The following is a 20535-nucleotide window of genomic DNA, read 5'->3' on the forward strand; positions in this document are numbered from 1 at the left end:
GATCAGACCACCTACAAGGTACAGTTCTACGAATATGGGAACTTCCCTTGAGTAATTGGCTGCATTGATGGATGTCATGTTCCAATTAAGTGTCCTTCAACAGAACATACTGAACTGTACAGGAATCATAAAAACTGGTTTTCAGTAAATGTACAAGGTGTCTGCACTCCCACTATGCAGCTCTCCAACATTATTGCATGTTGGAGCGGTTCAACACATGACTCAAGGATTTTCCAGAACTCCTCTTTGTGTGCTCAATTTGAAGCAGGACAACACCGTGGAATCCTGCTTGGTGACAGCGGTTATGCACAAACTTTTTGTTTACTCCTTATCTTCATCCTGTCAGACCTGAGCAACAGCACTACAACCAAGCTCATATCCACACCAGAGGGCTAGTAGAGCACATGTTTGGTATCTGGAAGAATAGTTTCCATTGTCTCAGGAATACTTTACGTTTTGAACCAAGAAGATGCTGTATTGTCATTGTGGCAATGGCAGTGCTTCATAATTACCTGAGACAACATGGCTCCCCAGACCCACCGACTGAATATTGCAATGACCCACATGTTCCCATGGCAGAAGTAGCCAACAACAAAAGTGGACACACTTACAGAGACACCTTTGCTTTGCAGCATTTTTCATTAAAAAAAAAAAAAAAAAAAAGTGGAGTGATACAAGTGATGGCATTTGTGTTATTTTGATTTATGTACTACATTTTTTTTATGCATAATGTATCATATATTGAAAATGGTGAAGATAAAGAGAAGAGAGGGAGATAGTTCATTGCTTAATAAATTTTGGTTGAATTATTATTGTATTGTAGTATTTTTAATTCACAAAGGCACAAGGTGAACAGGGGCATTGTTACAAAGAGCACTGTCATATTGCTGCTGCTGCTTCATGTCTCTCTCCACCTCTTTGATAGACAACTCAGCATGAAGGATTTTCATCTTGAGTTCATGTTGTTCTTTTAAATACTGTAATTTACGCTCATGGAACTCTATAGCAAGTTTCTCATGAATGGTCCGCCTTTTCCCTCTTGGCCTGCTTCCTGGGTTGGAGATACTGGCTGCTGCTGCTGCTGCTGCTGCTACAGGTGCGGAGGGCTGATATTCTTGTCTCTGCTCTGACTCCTCTAACATCTGGCTCAAGCTCAGGTCATCTTTTTCTAGAAAAGAATTCCAATATTACACATCAGATTTCAAGAATTGAGGCCATGACAGAATTTTTTTAATCAGAGTGCAGAAGACAATACGATTTAGCTTACGCTAACCTGCTGGGGAAAATAGTATATACACTAAAGCAAGTGAGTATTGGCGTGTTTCCTCACCTGAACTGTCCAGGTGATCATCGTCTGGGATACCTTCCAAGGGTTGCTGGCTTTCAATCATCCCAGTTAACAAGTCTCCAAGGTCATCTGTCTCTTGTTCCCCACCGGTCTTGAAACGCTCCCTACGAGCAATGGCTGTTGTTTTCTTCAAGTGTATTTCAATGTTTTTCCACAGGACCTTTAAAAGGCAATATAGAAATGTGTGTTTGTCAAATGAGAAGACACACATTTCAAAATGAGTTAATAGTACAATCAGGCCACCATAGACATTATAAATTAATCTTACCTGAACTTGTTGGAGGGTCCTGTTGGGTACTTTTCCATTTGAGTTATATTCATTCAAAACTGCAGTCCAGGCATTCCTTTTTTGGTTTCTGTTGTTGAATCATGATGTTTGTCTTCAATTGTGGGGTACTTTGAAATAATTTCCTTTAAGAGTGTCTTCTCGCTTTCACTGAAGTTTTATGAACACTTTCTTTTTCCTTTCTCCATTCTAGTTCAGGGGTCAAACTCCAGTTCCAAGCGCACACACACTGCTAAAATGTATATTGGAATATTCCACCCCGGATTTGTAGAGCACCCTTAGCTATGCACCATGTGCACATTTTTAATCTGATTCGGCTTCCAAAACATGATCTGAGTTGTCTTTGATTCCTTTGGTCTGAGACTCTGTGGTCTTGAACNCAATGGTTTAGTGGTTTAGTGGACCAGTGGCTCAAAGGACCGGTGGACTGGTGGAACGATGGGTCAGTAGATTAGTGAATGAGTGGGCCAGTGGATTGGTGGATTAGTAGATTAGTGAATCAGTGGACCAGTGGTCCAGTGGATTAGTGGATTAGTGGATCAATGGACAACTGAATCAGGGGACCAGTGGATTAGTGGATTAGTGGACCAGTGGACCAGTGAATTAATGGATTAGTGGACCAGTGGACCAGTGGACCAGTGGATTACTGGATAAATAGATTAGTGAATCAGTGGACCAGTGGATTACTGGATCAGTAGATTAGTGAATCAGTGGATCATTGGATTAGTAGACCAGTGGACCAGTAGCTCAGTGGACCAGTTGACCAGTGGATTAGTGAATTAGTGAATCAGTGGACCAGTGGATTAGTGGACTAGTGGACCAGTGGACCTGTGGTTTAGTGGATCAGTAGATTAGTGAATCAGTGGACCAGTGGATTACTGGATCAGTAGATTAGTGAATCAGTGGATCATTGGATTAGTAGAACAGTGGACCAGTAGCTCAGTGGACCAGTTGACCAGTGGATTAGTGAATTAGTGAATCAGTGGACCAGTGGATTAGTGGACTAGTGGATCAGTGAACCTGTGGTTTAGTGGATCAGTGGATAAGAGGTTTACTGGATTAGTGGATCAGTGGACCAGTAGATTAATGGATTAGTGGATTAGTGGATCAGTGGACAACTGGATCAGTGACAAGTGGGTTAGTGGACCAGTGGATTAGTGGATTTGTGGATCAGTGGACCAGTGGACCAGTGGACCAGTGGATTAGTGGACCAGTGGAGAAGTGGTTTACTGGATTAGTGGATTAGTGGACCAGTGGATTTGTGGATCAATGGACTAGTGGGTGAGTGGATTAGTGGATCAGTGGACCAGCAGATTAGTGGATTAGTGGATCAGTGGATCAGTGGACCAGTGGATAAGTGGTTTCGTGGATCAGTGGATTAATGGATTAGTGGATCAGTGGACCAGTGGATTAGTGGACCAGTGGATAAGTGGTTTACTGGATTAGTGGATTAGTGGATCATTGGACCAGTGGATTAGTGGATCAATGGACCAGTGGATTAGTGGATTAGTGGATCAATGGACAACTGGATCAGTAGACCAGTGGATTAGTGGATCAGTTGATCAGTGGACCAGTGGTTCAGTGGATTACTGGAGTAGTGGATTAGTGGATAAGTGGACCAGTGAACTGGTGGATTAGTAGATCAGTGGATCAGTGGACCAGTGGATTAATGGATCAATGGACCAGTGGACCAGTGGGTTAGTGGATTCGTGGATTAGTGGATCAGTAGATTAGTGGATTAGTGGATTAGTAGATTAGTAGATTAGTGGATCAGTGAACCAGTGGATTAGTGGACCAGTGGATAAGTGGACCAGTGGTTTTATGAAAATACCTGGCTTAGTTTTTCATTGTGCCTGAGTTTGATCTGAGGAAGAAGGTCGTTCAGTCTCTGAATCTGCAGTGAAAAAATGGACAAAATTAAAATGGCGTGAGGCTCTGCTTATCCCAAGCAACCTATTTTGCTTGGTGCATTGACTACTACAGTGCCTATGAAAAGTATTCACCCCCTTGAAAGTTTCCCCCTGTTATTGCTGTTCAAGATTGAATTCTGGTTGATATAACTTGTCGTTTTTTTAACAAGGATTTATGCTAAAAAGCTCTTTCATGTCAAAGTGAAAACAGATTTCAACAAATTAACATAAAATATGTAAAATGAAAGTGAGAATACTTGAGCATTCACTATTTTACATTTTACATTTTTTATGTTAATTTGTCAGTATTTAGTAGATGCACCTTTCGGTGCAATTACAGCTTTGAGCCTGTGTGGATAGACCTCAGTCAGCCACTGGGCACCATCATTTTACCCTATTTTTCTTTGCAAAACAGCTCAATCTCTTTTAAACTGCACAGGGATTGTAAATGAACAGCTCATTCAGGTGCCGTAATAGTTTTCAGAGGCACTTAAAATGCACCATTTTAGTAAAACGTTCATGCTAGACCATAGTCATGCCACTAGTTTATGTATTACGACTGCTTGGTTACTGTGTCCTACCCTCCTGTCTATACTCTGCAGTCTGGTCTTCATGCTCTTGTTGATCACAATCATGGGACTGGTTCTGGGCCTGGGATGCACTGTCGTAAAATCACAAACAAACAGACATTAAAAACTGTCCTTTTCTGCAGCAGCCACCAGGCATACCATGTGCAGCTTTGATACAAAGGAGAATACAGCACGCAGTACAAGAAACAACAAAACCACATGTTCATATTCATTTGTACAGAAAATGTATATTCAAAAAATATATAACCATCTGAACTAAATGGGCTGTTCACGTACACATACAAACATTACGACGGAGTTTATAACATACTCAAATATAGTTGTATGGAGAATATTAATGGACAGTACATTTGACAACAATTGTAGTGTCTCCTATGGAAATCTACTTCTAATCATTGCAATTTTATTTGGCTAGATTATCCTGTTTTTAGCAGTAAATGATCAGCTACATCCCCTTCCAGATCTCAGAGTGTATTCATTTTAAATGGCCTTAGTGTGGAAATCAGAGCCTAAATTCTGCACGGCCATCGGCAATTAGGAAATACATTTTGCTTTGTCGCTGAGAGTTATCCCGACTGTATGAAGAGATTATTAAGGATAATACCTCAGTCAAATCTGTGTGTTAACTGATTATGTAGAAATTATTAAAAGGTTATACAAAGAATATAGAATGTGTTAAGTGAGTTACAGGCTGGAATTAGGATTTTCTTTAATCATCTTTGTTTTTTTTAAATAATTCTGAATAATTTTTATATTCTGAATTTTATTCATCTTAAACAAAGGACATGAATGATGTAATGAGTTTTAGAAATGCTAATCGGTGTATTTTACAACACACTGACAGAGCCAAGTTAGCTGTTTCTCCCCTGTTTCCAGTCCTTTGTAGTTTTATATCTATCAGATGCAGGATTGTATTGAGATACAGACTCAATTTTCTCATTTCAATTTTGTCAAAAAAAGGAATAATTTCCCAAAATATCTAACTATTCTATTTGCAGTGTTGTGAAATGTATAAGCTCATACGACAGAGAGTACACCCTTACCATGCTGGAAAATCTTGGCTACTTCAAGTACATATGGCCTGTTGGAATAAATACACAATTGCTTAAAGAATGATCATTATGCTCTGAATAGAAAAAGACATGTACATCACCAGATCACATACATGTGCTTGCTGTTAGCAGGGATGGAGCTGTTGAGCGGGATCAGACAGCCACGGGGGTTCCTTATCTGCACACAGACCAAAATGGTCCAGCTCACTGTGTTTTTTAGAATTCTAACAGACTTTAAGATGCTTATCATGATATTCTGAAGACATAAACATTCAGACACATGCCTGCATCCTAAACATAAGACCAAATGTGTCATTGTACCTTGAATACAACATTAGAAGTGTTCAGCCCAAAGGTATTGGTGAGAATCTAAAAAGACATACACAATAATAATAATTAAAAAAAAGTATCAGAATATTCAAACCAGTCACAGAAATTCAGTTTTTCTAATAAATAATACATTAAAAAAATAAAATAAAATCAATTGAGAGTTAAAAAATAGAGGCATCAGTTTTTGTGCCTCCCTCGTGTGAGTGTTGGTCTGCTTGTTTGGGCTCCACCAATGATTGCTATGGATGGATGGATGGATGGATGGATAGATGGATAAACAGAGCATTCCATACTTGTGTGATCATGGTGGCCTCAGCCGCTGAAGGAAAGGACACTTCTCGAAGAGCCACCACTCTTTCATCTGCAACAAACAGAACGTGAGAGTCTCCTACTTTCTGAGGTGTCACTCTTAAACAGGTTTTTACGTTGTCATTAATGGTTTTATTTTTGGTTAATCAGTCATTTACTAATGATTTATAAGTCAGTTAAGCCATCACAGAGAATAACTATTATGTTTCCATGTAGTGAAAAATCCCCAGAGCTGGACGTTTGGTTTGTCCTTCAGCTCTTCAGCTCATCAGACAGAACACAGTGGAAACTTTGACCTCCTATCTTGTGGAAAAGTGCTGCAGGGAATATGGACAACACCTTTACCGACATCCCCCACCTCACAGTTTGGCCTTCACACTGCACAATGATATATTTGTACTAGAAGGGTGTCTTCACATTTATTTTATTGATTTATGAAAGGATTTTGACATGGTTGACCACTTTTGCTTTTACAACTTTCTTCTCTGGATTTTGATGATGGTGGTTTCAGAAATATCTCTCTAATAAATCCCACTGAGTCAAGACGGGTAACATTCCATCCTCTTTTCTCCCCATTACAAAGGGAGTTAGCCACAGTTCTGTCCTTGGACCAGCTTTATTCATAATTTAGATGAATGGTGTCATTTTTTGAGGATGTCATGACCCTTTAGTCCTGTTCAGATTTGGCTGAAGTCACTGTAAGTCTACGGCTATCATTTAATCTCCTTCTAAAGCAACCCTATCATTAGGAACTGGTCCTAAATTGTGCAAAGATGGAACATAAGATGTTTTCACATGCTAGAAACATTGAATAGAGAGAGTGCAACATTTTAAATTGCTATGCTTTGGGGTTGACAAAAACCTTGCTTTTAAAGCCCATATCGACAAACTGCTATCAAAGCTGAGAATTAAATTGGGCTTACTTTATAGCAAGAAGTCATGCTTTTCTTTAAAAGGATTGATTCCTCTTTGCCTTGGACTATGAGGATGCTATTCAAGGATGGGCTCCCTCTAAGTCGATATGTAAGACATGCTAATACAAAGTGGATCTTGTGACAGTACAGCTCGGTTGAAAGTCCGTCATGGTCTAGTATGCATCTTACACATGAGTGATTCAGAGGCAGAGGCAGTAGATATCATGGCAGGTAATGTTTACAGAAACACTCTATTGAATTCAAAGCAGATGTCTTCAGACCTGGATCTCTTTATGTTCGCTACAGTCAAAGGTCTGGCTGGGATTCTAAACACTTACATCTGCAGATTTGTAAGATCATTGTAAAAGCCTTCAGCCCATTCCTCATTATGGTGTGCACGCTGTGTGAGAGCCTGCATGATGAGCTGCTGACACTCAAAGTCACATGCAGCTGCTGCTGACTTCTCACCTGATGCGGACACGAGCCCTGATCACATCACTGGATGAAGTCCGAGAAAAACTTCATATATGAATAGCATTTGTTTGTTGGATTTTTACCTAAATATGGCTTGAAACAATATGAGCACATCATCTTCATGTAGTCTTCGGCGGGTCAAAGAGGCCGGTTGCCATGGACACAGACGCACAGAGCGTCCATCGGTAACAGAAAACCACCACAGACCACGAAGAGGAAAAACTTCGAGAAACTTACGAACCGTTTCTGTCGAACCGCCTGAGAGCGATCCAGACCTTGGAGAGATCAGGAGCTTTATCCAGAGTGATGTTCGACATCTGAACCTGCACTCAGCACAGCGCCTCCACATCCGCTCTCGCACTTTCACAATAAGACAAACCCACAAGTAACGCGCACGTTAGGAGGCGTCACACCTGACATGAAGGGAATACATTTACCCAACGAACCCAGCCTGCTCAACAGTTTTGAGGCATGGATTTGATCCATTTCCATCTGAATCACTGCAACACAAAAAAGAAACAGAAAAACAACTGATGACACTCACAGCTAATCATTTTATTTTGGGATACAAAAAAAAAAAAAAAAGCGTAGTGAGTTGTTCAATCCCCTGTTAAAATGCAATGCTGAAGGTGCAATGCTGTAAAATAAAGTCCACTAAAGGGTTCACAAATAAGGTCTATATATATTTAATACATTTATATTGACTAAAGGTTATTTTATGAAACCTTTAGTCGATATAAATGTATTAAATATATTTATTTAAAATATTAAAATTTTAGTAGTTATATATTTATAGAACTCTGTCCAAAACTCAGGTGTCATATTGTTGACAAAAGGTATGAAATGACAACTCCATAAACTCATTAGAATTTTAGAATAAATAAAGCTAAAACAAACTATAGACTGCATATAAAAGAGTTAAAAAAAATCTTAATATATAGTCTATGAGAAAAATACAACTTATGTCAGATTAAAAAAAAAAAAGTTCTCCAACGAACGTCACATCTGTTGCTTTTAGTGTCGCTGATTTTACTTGTTTTTTTTTCTTTGTTACTTTATATTGTTTTCCATTACCTGGCAGTGACAACTGACAGAGGAGGCTGCAGTCTTTGTTTGGTCGACCAGGTGAGCTATTAGTGCAATTAAGTTCCCCTCATACTTTGTTGAACACAAAAAAACAATTACCTACTTGATGTACAGCATACAGTGGTTTTGGCCCCAGAACATTTCTGTACTTCCAGAAATGTATCCCCGAGCAGCCATTTTGTCCTGAGCCAGTCACAGAACTATGGGGGTATTATGAACCCTTAACTCTCCACTTTCATCTTTCTGTATGCAACAGTTTGAGTAAAAAAAGATATAAAAAGACCCACAGAAACCCAAAGCCCATGTGTCCAGTAGATGTCGCCAGAGGTCGACTACAACTCAGCCACAGCAGCAGCTTTTCAGCACTGCCGATTGCCATGCGACAGTTTTCCAAGTGCCAACATCATCCCTGGATCCACTGCGCCTGCGCACGACGATCCCATTCTTGTCCTGCAGGCAGCATTCCGGGTGGAGAGTGTGAGAGAAAAGAGAGAGACAGAAGAGATTTGAGGCCGTAGACTGTATATTTACACCAAGAAATACGAGCTGTATGTCTAAACCAGCGGCGACGTTTAAACAGGATATGGTAAGTAGAAGAATGAATGATGCAGCGACACTTTCTCGCCTCCTTGTCACATTTTCTTGTCTTTGTGTTGCCTCTCCGTCTGGCTGCGAACTGACGTTTCATTGAAAGGAAGGGCTTCGCTAGGGGCTAGCTTTAGCTTTTATTCCCTCACACACCTACCTCGCCTGGCACAGTGGCGAGCACAGACAGCTGTTTAAGAGCTAAGAGGAAAAGAAGGGGTTGTTTTAATACCACGGCGGTAAAACACAGGGTACGCCTTTGTTTCACGTTAGCAGAGAGTGGACGCTGTTTGCAGGGCTAGCAGTGATGGTCAGGCTTCGAGCTAGCTGGGCTCAGCTAGCGCTGCACAAAAGCAGAGGGCACTGTGTGTGTGTTTGTGTGTGTGGCAGAAAAAACAGAGACCAAGCAAATCTGTATGACAAGGATGAGTGGCTTGTCAAAAGTGAGGCTGCCTTTGGTGTAAACTGAGCATGAGGATTTTAAAATTAGAGGAAATTACAGAGTGCTATAATGGCCTGCTGTCACAATTTAAAATGTTTCTGACAGTTTTATTTCTAACAACTTAAAGAGCCTTATGATATCTTACTTAATACATTAGTGCTGAAATGCACTGCACTCAGACAAGCATCTTTTTCGACATGTATTTACACTCACACTGTCTCTGAATTGTTAATGCATCCACAATCTTTACAGAAGTAAACACAGTGACACCTGTCATGCACGCTGTCTGTTTGATTGGCTCTGCTGTCTTTATCCTAAATTAGTTTTTATCCAACAACAGGCCTGCAACTAATGCTTACTTTTATTGTTTATTAATCTATCAAATATTTTTCTTGATTAAATGATCTGTAGTTTGATTTATAAAATTCCAAATAATGGTAAAGAATGTTGATCAGTGTTTCCCAAAGCCCAGGATGGTAAATGGTAAAGACATGGGGTCGACTGTCGTGTTTTTTTTTTGCAGGGCCAATATCAGTTATTGATAATGAATAAGATCGATAACGGATTGGAACCAATATACATTTGCAATAATAATAAAAATCTTGGTGTCAAAATTTAGAATAACACAACCTTCAACACAAAACCTCATCAAAGTGCCTTTGTTTTTGCATTTTAATTAAAAGAGACCTTCCCTTAGTATTGATAGGCTATTGCCAGTGATGCATATCTAATCTAATAGTGCCGTGGTCTCGACATTGCTTGAGCCCACAGAGTGGTGCTCACAGATATAGCGAATTGGCTGCATTAGAACCAAAGTGGCGCATTTCTAAAATAACTTATTGGAAATCAGTTACAACAGATCACAATACAGAAAAATACAGGATATCAAATCTGATAATTGGCCAAACAGATAATCGATATTTTGAGAAGCTGGACTCAGAGAATTTCTACTTTATAAAAAGAATCCGTAAATCAATTAGAAAAATAGTTGGTGATTAATGTAATAGATGGCAACTCTTTGATTAACTGGGTTGGCTCTATCAACTAATTTGTTTAGATGTTTTAACAGAAAAGAAATCTTAACCAGAGACATAGGGAAACTATGAACAAAGACATAAATCAATCCATTATTACCACGCAAAAAGTTCTGATGTTATTTATTATTTGAGACATTATGGCACCATGCAGGTCATAGTCCAGTGAATCAGAATCATATCGAGTTTCTTCAAAACATGCAGGTTTAGCCTCCCAGAACAAAGGCTCTCAGCTGATAGAGGTCGGTTAAGAATTCCTTTCTGGTTGATAATCTTGTCACAAAAAAAAGAGAAAAAAAGCCTGGGGTTATTTGAAGAGAAGGGGCCTTGTCAGCATATGATCAAGCAGTTTTTTAACTGGAGCAAATAAGCTGCAGTGACATCCTTGTGTCTTATTCATTTGGAGATACTACTAAAGCTCAACCCCTGTGTTTCCATGACAGTTGTGGCTTGCCAAGCTGAGCATTTGAAGCTGTTAGAGAGGGATGGATGTGGTGTGAGTGAGGGGGATTTATGTCATTTTGTTGATTTCTATTCTTCTGGGAAGACTTTCCATAAGGTTTTGGAACGTGACTGCAGGAACAAGAGCATTGTCACTAATGTTGGGTGACGAGGCTTGGCTTACAATTCAGTCCATCCCATACCTGCTGGACAGGGTTGAGTCAAGTTCTTCCACACCAAATTAGCAAAACCATGTCTTTATGAACCTATCCATGTCTGCAGAGGCATTGTTCTGTTGAAGCAGGGAGTTGCCACAAAGTGGCACACGACTGTCTAGAGTAGAAGTAGTCATTTGATCAGTCAATCAAGACAGAAGTAATGGGCAGGTGTTTTTTTAAAAAAAAAAAAACAACAAAAAAAATTTGCATTTTGTTTAAGCCAAAAAAGCCAAACAATACCTGGTTTCAGACTTTAAATATACTGTGTGTTGCTTTTCTTTGTTTTACTTGGAATTTGAAGACATTGCCAGTAGCATTGGACATTTTAAGAACAAATGGAACAACGACAGAATTGAATAACAGCCTGACTGTTGTCTAAAATATACGGCCAAAATAAGCTCAGAGTCTGAAATAAATGCAGTGTGATGAATTTTAATGATATTTGTGTACCCTGGGGAAAATCAGTAATGTGGGATCTAATTTATATTCTTTCGTACTGAAATAACTGTTCTATTGCCTCTTTTGCTTCTCCAGGCGGACCAAGGGCAGATTCGGGGACAAGACATTGTGCTCTAAGCTAGCCCTCTCCATCCATCTGCATTTGCTGCCTTGCCCACTGCTCACCAAAACCACCTCGCTTTGGCGGTTTGGCTCAGACTCCTCCATAGAAGAAGAGGGGGAAAAAAATCCAAGTGGGAGGGAGTAGTAAAGTTTCCCCAGCTGCTGTCCAGACACACACATGCTGCATTGCTGCCATTCCCCAAGCCCTGCTCCATCTATCCCTAGGGCACGGCCACTAGCTTGCTAGCAAGCTAGCAATTGGCAAAAAAGAAGGCCTGTCCTGAGGGATAAAAATACAAGAAAACTGTGTACACTGGCCTCCTCCATTTCTCTCACTTTTCCAGGTCAGCTAGCTACATACCTCCCAAGTACAACTCCTTTGTTAAGCTGTCATTTCCGCTGCTTTGAGCAGTGGAGGATTGCTAGTAGCTAGTCAGTTATACAGTCAGGCAGACTGAGGAACCCAAAGGGGCTGGTTATCAGAGGCCAGGATAATGGAACCCAGCATGGAGAACTGCCTGGCCCTGGTCCTGCAGAAGGACGTGGGCCGACGGCTGCAGGTGGGGCAAGAGATCATTGATTACATTTTGGACAAGGAGAAGTCCCATGACTTGGAGCAGGACCAAACAGCGCTGGACAAGATGGTTGATGGCATTGCCAGCTCCTGGGTCAACTCTAGCAACTTTAAGGTAAACTCCAGATCAAAGGGTTCATGGGATTTTATCAAGTTGTGGGAAGGTTTCCACACACACAACACTGCTCAGGTTTAAACCTTTACTCCAGCTTTATGTTTCCCCATATAAATTCTGTTTTTGAGAAAAATGTATTAATGCACTCATGCGTCTTGAGTATGCCTCAATTAACAACCAATTTTTTACTGACTGAAAGTTTCTGTCATCCGTTGACTGGCACTCTTCTCAAAGAGGTAGCATTTTGTTTAACAGTGTGTTGTTTTGCCTCTACATTAGAAACTAACTTTTATGGTCCATTTGACCTGGAGGTATGCTCATAATTGAGATAAAGCAACTTTATGGTTCAAATCTCAGATTTAAAAGAAAGAAAGTCATGAGACAAGATCTGCTTTCAACCATCCAAGAAACGCTGAATGCTGACAGTTTTACCTACACAACTAATGTATACTCCAGACATTTGAATCAAATAGAGCATGGGAAAAACAACAAAACCCCGGACTAGGCTTCTTTCCAAATTCTCTATTTCTTTTGTGTACTCACTGCACTTCTGTGTTATTGTAAGGCCATATAACTGACTTTTCTAATTTGTTTAAATACGAATTTCCAGTTTTCTTACTGTTTGCTGTTCAGTAAAGCGAATTGTTCTCAGGCAGGCAAAGGCACATAACATTATTGTTTCCCTTTACTATTGAGCTGGATCACATTCATTTTCTTCTGTGATTGATTGTGCTTTATTATGATTTTTCAATCAAGGGCACAGTTTTATCTGACCCTGAAAAGTGATTACATCTGCAGTTCTTTCAGTGCCAAAACACTGGCTGCCTTCTTAGCCATAACTCGAAGAACACATTGTTTACTAAAGCTCAGATTTCATGTTGAGATATGCTGCCTTTGCTCTCTTTGGACCTAAAACATTCTGATATATCTCCCCCTGAACAAAGCCAAACTTGCCCCCAGTGCCCTACATACAGCAACGTAGCTTAGTGAGGACACAGTGTCTCTGCATTCTCAATGCCCAGTTGTGCCTGCGGGCTCTGAATTACCACATGTTGTACTGCTGTGTTTTTGGTCTCGGCAGTCTGGCACATGCCTGAGAGAAATGGTCATGAGGGGCCAGGCAGAGTTAGAAAAGTGAGTTTATGGAGCAAGAGAGTGTTTAATTGGATCTGGCCTGGTTACAGCTGAAATGAAGGGGTTCTGGGAGGTCAGAGGCAGCCGACATGTGGCTTCACAAAGAGGACTCAGTACGTTTTGGGTCACAGACAAACCTCTTTACATTGTGCCAAACTACAAATTTGGTCTGTTTTCTTACAGAATTAAAAAAAAAATGTTTAAAAGTATGTTCAATTATCTTTCCTGCTGTAAGCACTGCTTGAAAGATGCAAAGTGAGAAACTTCCATTCTTTGCGTTACTTTTGTTTTATGCGTATTTAAAATCTTGCCAAAGATCAAGGGAGTCTTGTAAAATATGTATCCTCTTTAAAATCTATTGCACTAGTTTAAAAACACACCTATTTTTATCTACTTTTTCAGTTTTTCTAATCGTTTTGTTAGTTGTCCCAACACAAGCAGTATCCTCTATACAGGCCTAGCTGATCACTTGGCTACTAATGTGGAAACTATTCAGTTTGAGAGAGAGGGGTGATGGATTCATTTGCCATAAATGGAGCTTTAGGGGGATGCCTCTAATACCAAGCAACTGTGTAAAGAAAGAGCTTTACAGTCTTTTACAGTTGTCTAACTTAGACTCCAGTGCAATCTTTAGTCATTAAGTGTATTTATTTTTTGCTGTACATACCTTTTGTGTTTAGATAACAAACATTAGATAAGTGTACTGCCCTTCTGATCAGCTGAAAGGTCAAGGTTTGGCCAAACTCTTTTTGTAAAGGTGAAGAATCACTCAGCACTTTGCCTCATATATCACAGACTAGAAGAGCTTTAACATTATAGTAAGGTAACAGTACTGTTCAGTATGGTGTCACAGCACAGGATAGGTCAAAAACTACTCTTATTTTTTTCTGGAGCAAATTAAATTAGTAGAGCAACATGGGCATTTTGTCTTTTTCAAACATAGGCTCTACCAAGGTTACTGAGAGAAAATGTGCTGTTTGGCCCTTTTTATATTTTCAAACATGAGTCCACAGGGAGGATGCTTTACATTATTATTGTCTTCGGAAGTTTCCGGCTGTAACTGCCAAAAATAACAGTATGTTTGCCTTTGTTAGCTGACAGCATACTTTAAGGAACTGTAGTTTGGTTACAACTGCCTGTGGTGAAGCACTGAAGTGGAGCACACTTGTTTTTGTGTGCAATGTGATTGGCAGTGTCTTGGAAATGCCCTTCGTACAGGAGCAGAGCACATGAACATGGGTGACTTCTGTTGCCATTCTGTTTCTATGTCCAGAGAGTGTATGATTCATGCACTTACAATTTCAAATGAAAAGTCGTGAGTGGTAGATGAGCACCGCTTGATGGCAGTTGTTGTTTTCCAGAGCAATGTCTTTTGTGTGTCCTATCCATCTCGTGGTGTGTCAAGTTAGCAGGCACCTCTCAGCTGTGGTTTCAGCTGCTGAATCAACTTGAAACAAGTCTGTATATACCTAATGATGGGCTCCATGCAGAGGAGTGATGCTATCCAGGAAGCAAGGCAGAGTGAGGTTTCCCATGTGTGCCAGATCACACTGAATGCAGTAGAATGTTTTTAAAAATAATCTGCAGTCTCTAGATCGGATTAAATGTAGTCTGATAGTATTCTTAGTGTGTTTCTGAGCACATATACTGGTGCTGTATGAACAGCCCGGCTTAACGTCTGAAGTTTTTGCTGTCTGCTCCATAATTGCTGGTTCATGCTGTACTGTGCCATGCAGAGACCACACCCACCTCAAGATTCTTATTGTTGCAGTGTCCCATGAGCGCTTGTGCGATCACATTCAGCACACTTCTGAGTCACGTGTTTTGTTTATTTCACTTACATTTCATCGCATTTATACTGTTCTATGCAGTTAGCTGTCACAGAAAACATTGCACTTCACTATGCTGCAGTGTTCCTCAGTTGTATTCGTTGCTTGAATAATATTGTCTTTAAAGGACTTATATCATGAAAGGACTGCAAAAATTATTACATTACGTTTCATCAACTTTTTCATTCAAACACCCACCTGTGTGACAAAGGCAATTTTGGGTGTGTCAGGAGCACCAGTGGGAATGACCGCTGACAGACTCTGTACCGCATTCAGCTTGCAGTGCTGCAGAAATGCAAAACAGTGGGAAACCATCCATAAACAAGGATGTGATTTGTACTTCAGTCCCCCTGCCATCCCTCTTTTTTCACACCTCCTGCTTCCAGGAGACCAGGTAGGGTCTTGTCATTAACCATCCATCATGTCACCTTTCCACTGCAATGTTTTCTGCCTGTGCAGAGCTGAGCACGAGAGCTGAGCTGGTTTACTGCTAAATTGATTCAGGCTGGCAGGACCAGTTTCCGGGCTGACGAGCCTTGAAGTGATCGCTCAGACAACCTGGTGCCACCAGTAATGTCGTTCAGCTATGTCTGGGCCGAGTGGGCTGAGTAGACCACAGGCGAGACATTAACAGAATCAGTGCTCATGTAGCTTTTGTCTTAGGCCAGCAATATGAAACAGACAAAAAATGTGTCTAGAGGAGGTATGTATAATTTGGGGAGCAGCATTTCCACTGTTATCTTAGTTTCAATTAAGTAATTGATCAATTAATTCTAATCAGTTTAACAGCCAATGCGTATGATATGGCATTATTCAGATTTGTTCAAGTGCATAATATGTCTCAGGAAAGTAGCATGACTACCCCGGTCTCTTTTTCACTGGGTGGTTTCAGTCAGCTGTAAGTGTTGGTGAAATGTGTGTAAGGTTATGTTTCTCAGACTCAGGACAATGAACTGGTGCTGTCTGTGGGAAGCCATTGAGTGGCTTGTTCCCAGCTTTATCTCCTCATATAAACACCTTTTCTGTACTGCTTGTCACTGTTTACTGTGTGGTTTTAGGAAAGTAATGTCAGTACTTTTAATTTCCCTCAACAAAAATAAGCTGTTTCTGAGTCTCTGAGTGTGAGAAACAAAAATAAAAAGCATTGTGCTATACATTAAGTGGTCATAATAGAAGACCAAAGCATTGTTTTTCCTCAGCATGAACATAACACAGTTGAGTGTCATGTGCTGAACTTGCGTCAGGCGCTAGCTGATCTGAATCATTGTAGTACATTGAGGCAATCGTGCTTCATGGGGAAAAAGCTGCATGAAAAGGAGAATGGACAGATAAGTCACAGCCTTTCAGCCGTGTGTGGCTCTTGTGTGTCTGAAGAGAGGACTGGCCAGCTGTCATCATCAAAGACTTGGCAAATGATTAGTTGCAAGGTACATAGTTGTATGGGGGTGTAGCTGAACAACATCACTTTGGAGTTGTATTGACTAAAGGCCATTTCTGTTGCCCTACAGGGACGATAACATCTCAACAGAATATTTACAACAAATCGTATGCAATATTAAGATAAGAGAACCATCTCCCTCTTGTGACATTTTAAGTTTTTACATTTTTCAGCTTTAGTCTCAGTGAATGACACTTCTAAATGTGAGAGGGCTACCTGACACAAGTGGGAGTAATGTGCAAGCAGTCCAATTTTAAGTTGGCCACTTCTTTTATACTTACCTGTAGTACTTTTCTTGGTTTTGGTTTCTGTTTTGAATACTCCTCCTTGCAGTAGTGGAACCGGTGACCTTCTTGCTGCGAAGCAACTGCGCCACGTTGCAGGCCCCTCTTTTTTTTCAAGTCTTTTCTTACATGCAAATAATAGTGTAAATGAACAAACTAATCTGTGACCTGTTCCAAAAAGCACATACACAACGATCTGTAACTGTCTATTTATGGTCTATATCTTGAAGTTTGCGTACCTTTTCATACACAAACTGACAAGCAAGAATTAATTTTGAAAAATAGTTGAAAGGTAAGGTACCCAGAAACAATCAAAACTGGCAAAAGTAAATTCGCAAGATGTCCAGACCCAGAATACAGTCCACCTGAACAGACAGATAAAAACTCTGAAGACCACTTGTCCATACCACAGATTTGAGTTGGCTATGGGTTTACACAACAAAATTATCCAGATAATTCAATTCACCTTTGAAGACATCTGACTGTGAAGACACAAGAAATTCTAAAGGCTGTCTGAATCTGCCTGTGTGTTTCCATGGGGTTATTCATCAATAGCATGTCTCTATCATGTACTGCATCAGGGTATTGTAGAAGTAGAATAGAGTGCATGCATATCTGTTCAGCTTGAGTGACAGCGGCAAAACCATAGAAGAGTTTCTGTATCCTTTTTCCAAAGCTGGTGCTAATACTTTGGCTTAATTAACCTTGGACTGCAGAGAGTGTTTGCATACACGCACGCGCGCACACAAAAACAAGTACTCACACTCACTACAATAAAAAGAAACACGCCTCCCCAGTTGGGAGGTTGATTCTCTTTACTCGATGCAGAACAGTGCAGCCAAGTTAGTGGAAATCTTTATGAGAAACATTTTATTCCTTATTTGTATATGTTTGTAGTGTGAACTCATGTGCACTGAGTATGCTTGTACACCAAGTAAACGTCAAGGTCCTAGTCCTGACTGAACTTGGCACTTGAGCTTGAAAGAGAACTTTGGTTCCTTGGCATGGTCCCACATTAAATGTTAATCTCAAACCATGATAACTTTGTGAACTCTGGGACAACAGAGATTTGTGTAGCGCAGAGGGAAAAGCTGCAACACACAGAGTTCTGTTACAGTGACGATGGAATGCCTTCGAGAAGGTGCTGAATGTGTGTGTTCTGCCTCTGTTATGACATTTGGCTGATTTACATAACTCAAAAGACGTCTGTTTGAGAAGGAGAGTGTGGGGGAAGGGCTGGCATTATAAGAACTTATGGGTAAAGCATGAAGTCAGGTGGTTTGTGTCTGTGTATGCAGTGTGTCATGAATGAAGCAGTCAGTGGCATGCGTGATTTGTGTGTCGGGAGACTTACTGCTGTGTGATTCCACTGTAGCATAACTGGGCGATATACTGTCACAATGCTATACATTGCTTGAGATGTACTTAAAAAGGATGGTATCTAATTACAGTTTTATTTCTACAATAGCACAATATTCTGAGTATTATGTATCTACATAAATACCTAATGTGTATGTTTTGCTTAAAAGAATGAATCATTTTTGGAATAGCATTATGTAATACTAGTTTTTAAACATGAAATAGTTTTGACATTTGTCAGAATCCAAACCTAGATACGTAGATAGATTTTCAACTCAAACCGACCAAAAGATTCTCAATGCTTTGGGTTTATTAATCAAATCCAATACTGGATTTAGCTTTGATAAAGGGCTGTTTCACTTTAACCCTAACCCTAATCCTAATGCTGTTAATGAAAAATTTATTTTGTGTAATATAAAGTCACTTTAAGAATACTGTCACACTATTATTTTTATATTATTGACGGAAATAATATAAAAATAATTCTGTGTTTCGTGCGCTACTAAGGACATAGTTTAAGTCTGGGCTTAAAGGGTGGAATTATCCTTTTTGTGATATTTGCTGCAGTTGCAGTAGCATTGCCATAATTGGGTTAAGCTGCAAAATCCAAGCTAGGTCAGCACAACATTTATAAACACCAATGTTAATGATGGTAAAATCTGTTTACTACAAATGAACACTGTTAAATCAGTCTAATTTTAAAATACATCTGCACAAAGACGGTATTGGCAGAAATAATTTTTTTTAAACAATATTAGGGGTACACCTGTTACAGCTGTGCCTGTTTCTGGATTAGTCTGGAAGAAAGGGGCTTCTGGGGAAAAACCCTGCAGACAACAAGCAATGTATCCCCCCTATCTTTCAACTAATAATTAAAAAGTGAGAGTAGGAAACTGCTGCAATGTCTAATTTTGCAGAATGTCATATCCCGTAAAAGATAATGATGTGGTTGCTCGTGTGTAGTGTGTGATGAGTGGTGAACCTCCCTGTCTGTGGTGTGTGCGTGCAGTGAGGGGTTGCAGGAGCAGAGGTGCACAGTATAGAGCTGTATGTGTTTGTGTGTGTCTGTCCAACAACAGTGCAGCCAGCTTGGAGACAGGGCTACGCCATGATGTTAATGACGCAGCAATGGATTGAAAGGAGGGAGCAGAGCGAGAAGAGGAAAAGGAGTGCAGGACAGAGTGTAGTGATAGACCTGCTATTGATACAAAGTTAAAGCACCTAAACCAAGTGGCCTTTTTTTTCTCTTCATTTTCCATCCTGTTTCAGTCCTTCATCTAACTTTCTTTTTGTGGTTCTTTTTATATGTTCAGATATTTACCTCTGTAGCTTCCCTCACTCATTGATTCTTTCCCACACATATACTATTATCTGCTTTCCCTTTCTACTTCTCACTCTCTACAGTAATGTTCAAGTCACACCCTATTTTTAACCCTGTGGAACCCACCTCATTTGTTATTTTTCTAAAGGAATTCAGTCTCTGTTTGCCTTGAATATTAAGAGGTTGCATTGTGTAACCATTACTGCCACCATCATTGTCACCACCAGCAGCAGCAGCAGCAGCAGCAGCAGCAGCAGCAGCTGTAAATCCTCATATCCTGGTGATCCTCCCACATCACTGCCAGTAAAAAAAAAATCAGTCCATTGGTGGACCCTTTGTGGCACAGACCCCATTCATAATCCGATCTCTACTTTAATCTGGTCAACTGGAGGATTTTTTTTCCCCTTTTTTCTCCTTTAAGCTAGCATTTATGTGTGTGTTGCAATCCCCCACTTTGTCAGGTCTTCGCATGGCATTTGATGCGAGCAAGATGTCATCTGATTTTAATCTCCAGCAGTTTCATATTGTTATGTATTTTTAAATTTTCCACATGTCAGCATTTTGGTCAAAGTAAAATAGGCTTTCCCTCTTAGTCTTTCTAAATCCTTTAAATATAAATTGAATTTGAAATTCTATCCAGAAAACAATTAGCTGGCAGTTATTGAGCACAATAGGCTGGCAGATGGAGAGAGGAGATAGACTACAGATTCAGCTTTGCCCAAGTTAGTCTGTCTTTGCCAGTTGATTCTCTCAATACAGCACACTGAGAGATGAATGAGAGACCAGTAACTCCTATCAGCACTTCACCAGGACCATAACAGGCACGACAGTATGATAGCTTGAGGTGGCTGTTGTGGTGGATGTACACATGACAGTTTGTCTACGTGGTTGTGCTTGAGTA

General features: G+C 40.2%; 1 protein-coding gene and 1 long non-coding RNA gene across 4 annotated transcripts in view; one reads left to right on the forward strand and one right to left on the reverse strand.

Moving 5' to 3' along the window:
* Positions 1 to 4193, reverse strand: part of LOC103360343 (uncharacterized) — an 8669-nt gene extending 4476 nt beyond the window's left edge. Inside the window, exons 1-2 of the long non-coding RNA XR_520347.1 lie at positions 4126 to 4193; positions 3466 to 3528 (exon numbers count right to left, since the gene is read on the reverse strand). This is a non-coding gene — a long non-coding RNA (uncharacterized LOC103360343). The remainder of the gene's footprint in view (positions 1 to 3465; positions 3529 to 4125) is intronic.
* A 4577-nt stretch (positions 4194 to 8770) lies between these two features.
* Positions 8771 to 20535, forward strand: part of clasp1a (cytoplasmic linker associated protein 1a) — a 91973-nt gene continuing 80208 nt past the window's right edge. For all 3 annotated transcript variants that reach the window (XM_008286057.1, XM_008286059.1, XM_008286060.1), the window contains exons 1-2: positions 8771 to 8885; positions 11554 to 12269. In XM_008286057.1, the coding sequence (XP_008284279.1) occupies positions 12075 to 12269 (195 nt within the window). In that variant the 5' untranslated portion in view covers positions 8771 to 8885; positions 11554 to 12074. The remainder of the gene's footprint in view (positions 8886 to 11553; positions 12270 to 20535) is intronic.

Source organism: Stegastes partitus, unplaced genomic scaffold (genome assembly GCF_000690725.1).
Source record: "Stegastes partitus isolate 25-593 unplaced genomic scaffold, Stegastes_partitus-1.0.2 Scaffold429, whole genome shotgun sequence".
NCBI classification, from domain to species: Eukaryota; Metazoa; Chordata; class Actinopteri; family Pomacentridae; genus Stegastes; species Stegastes partitus.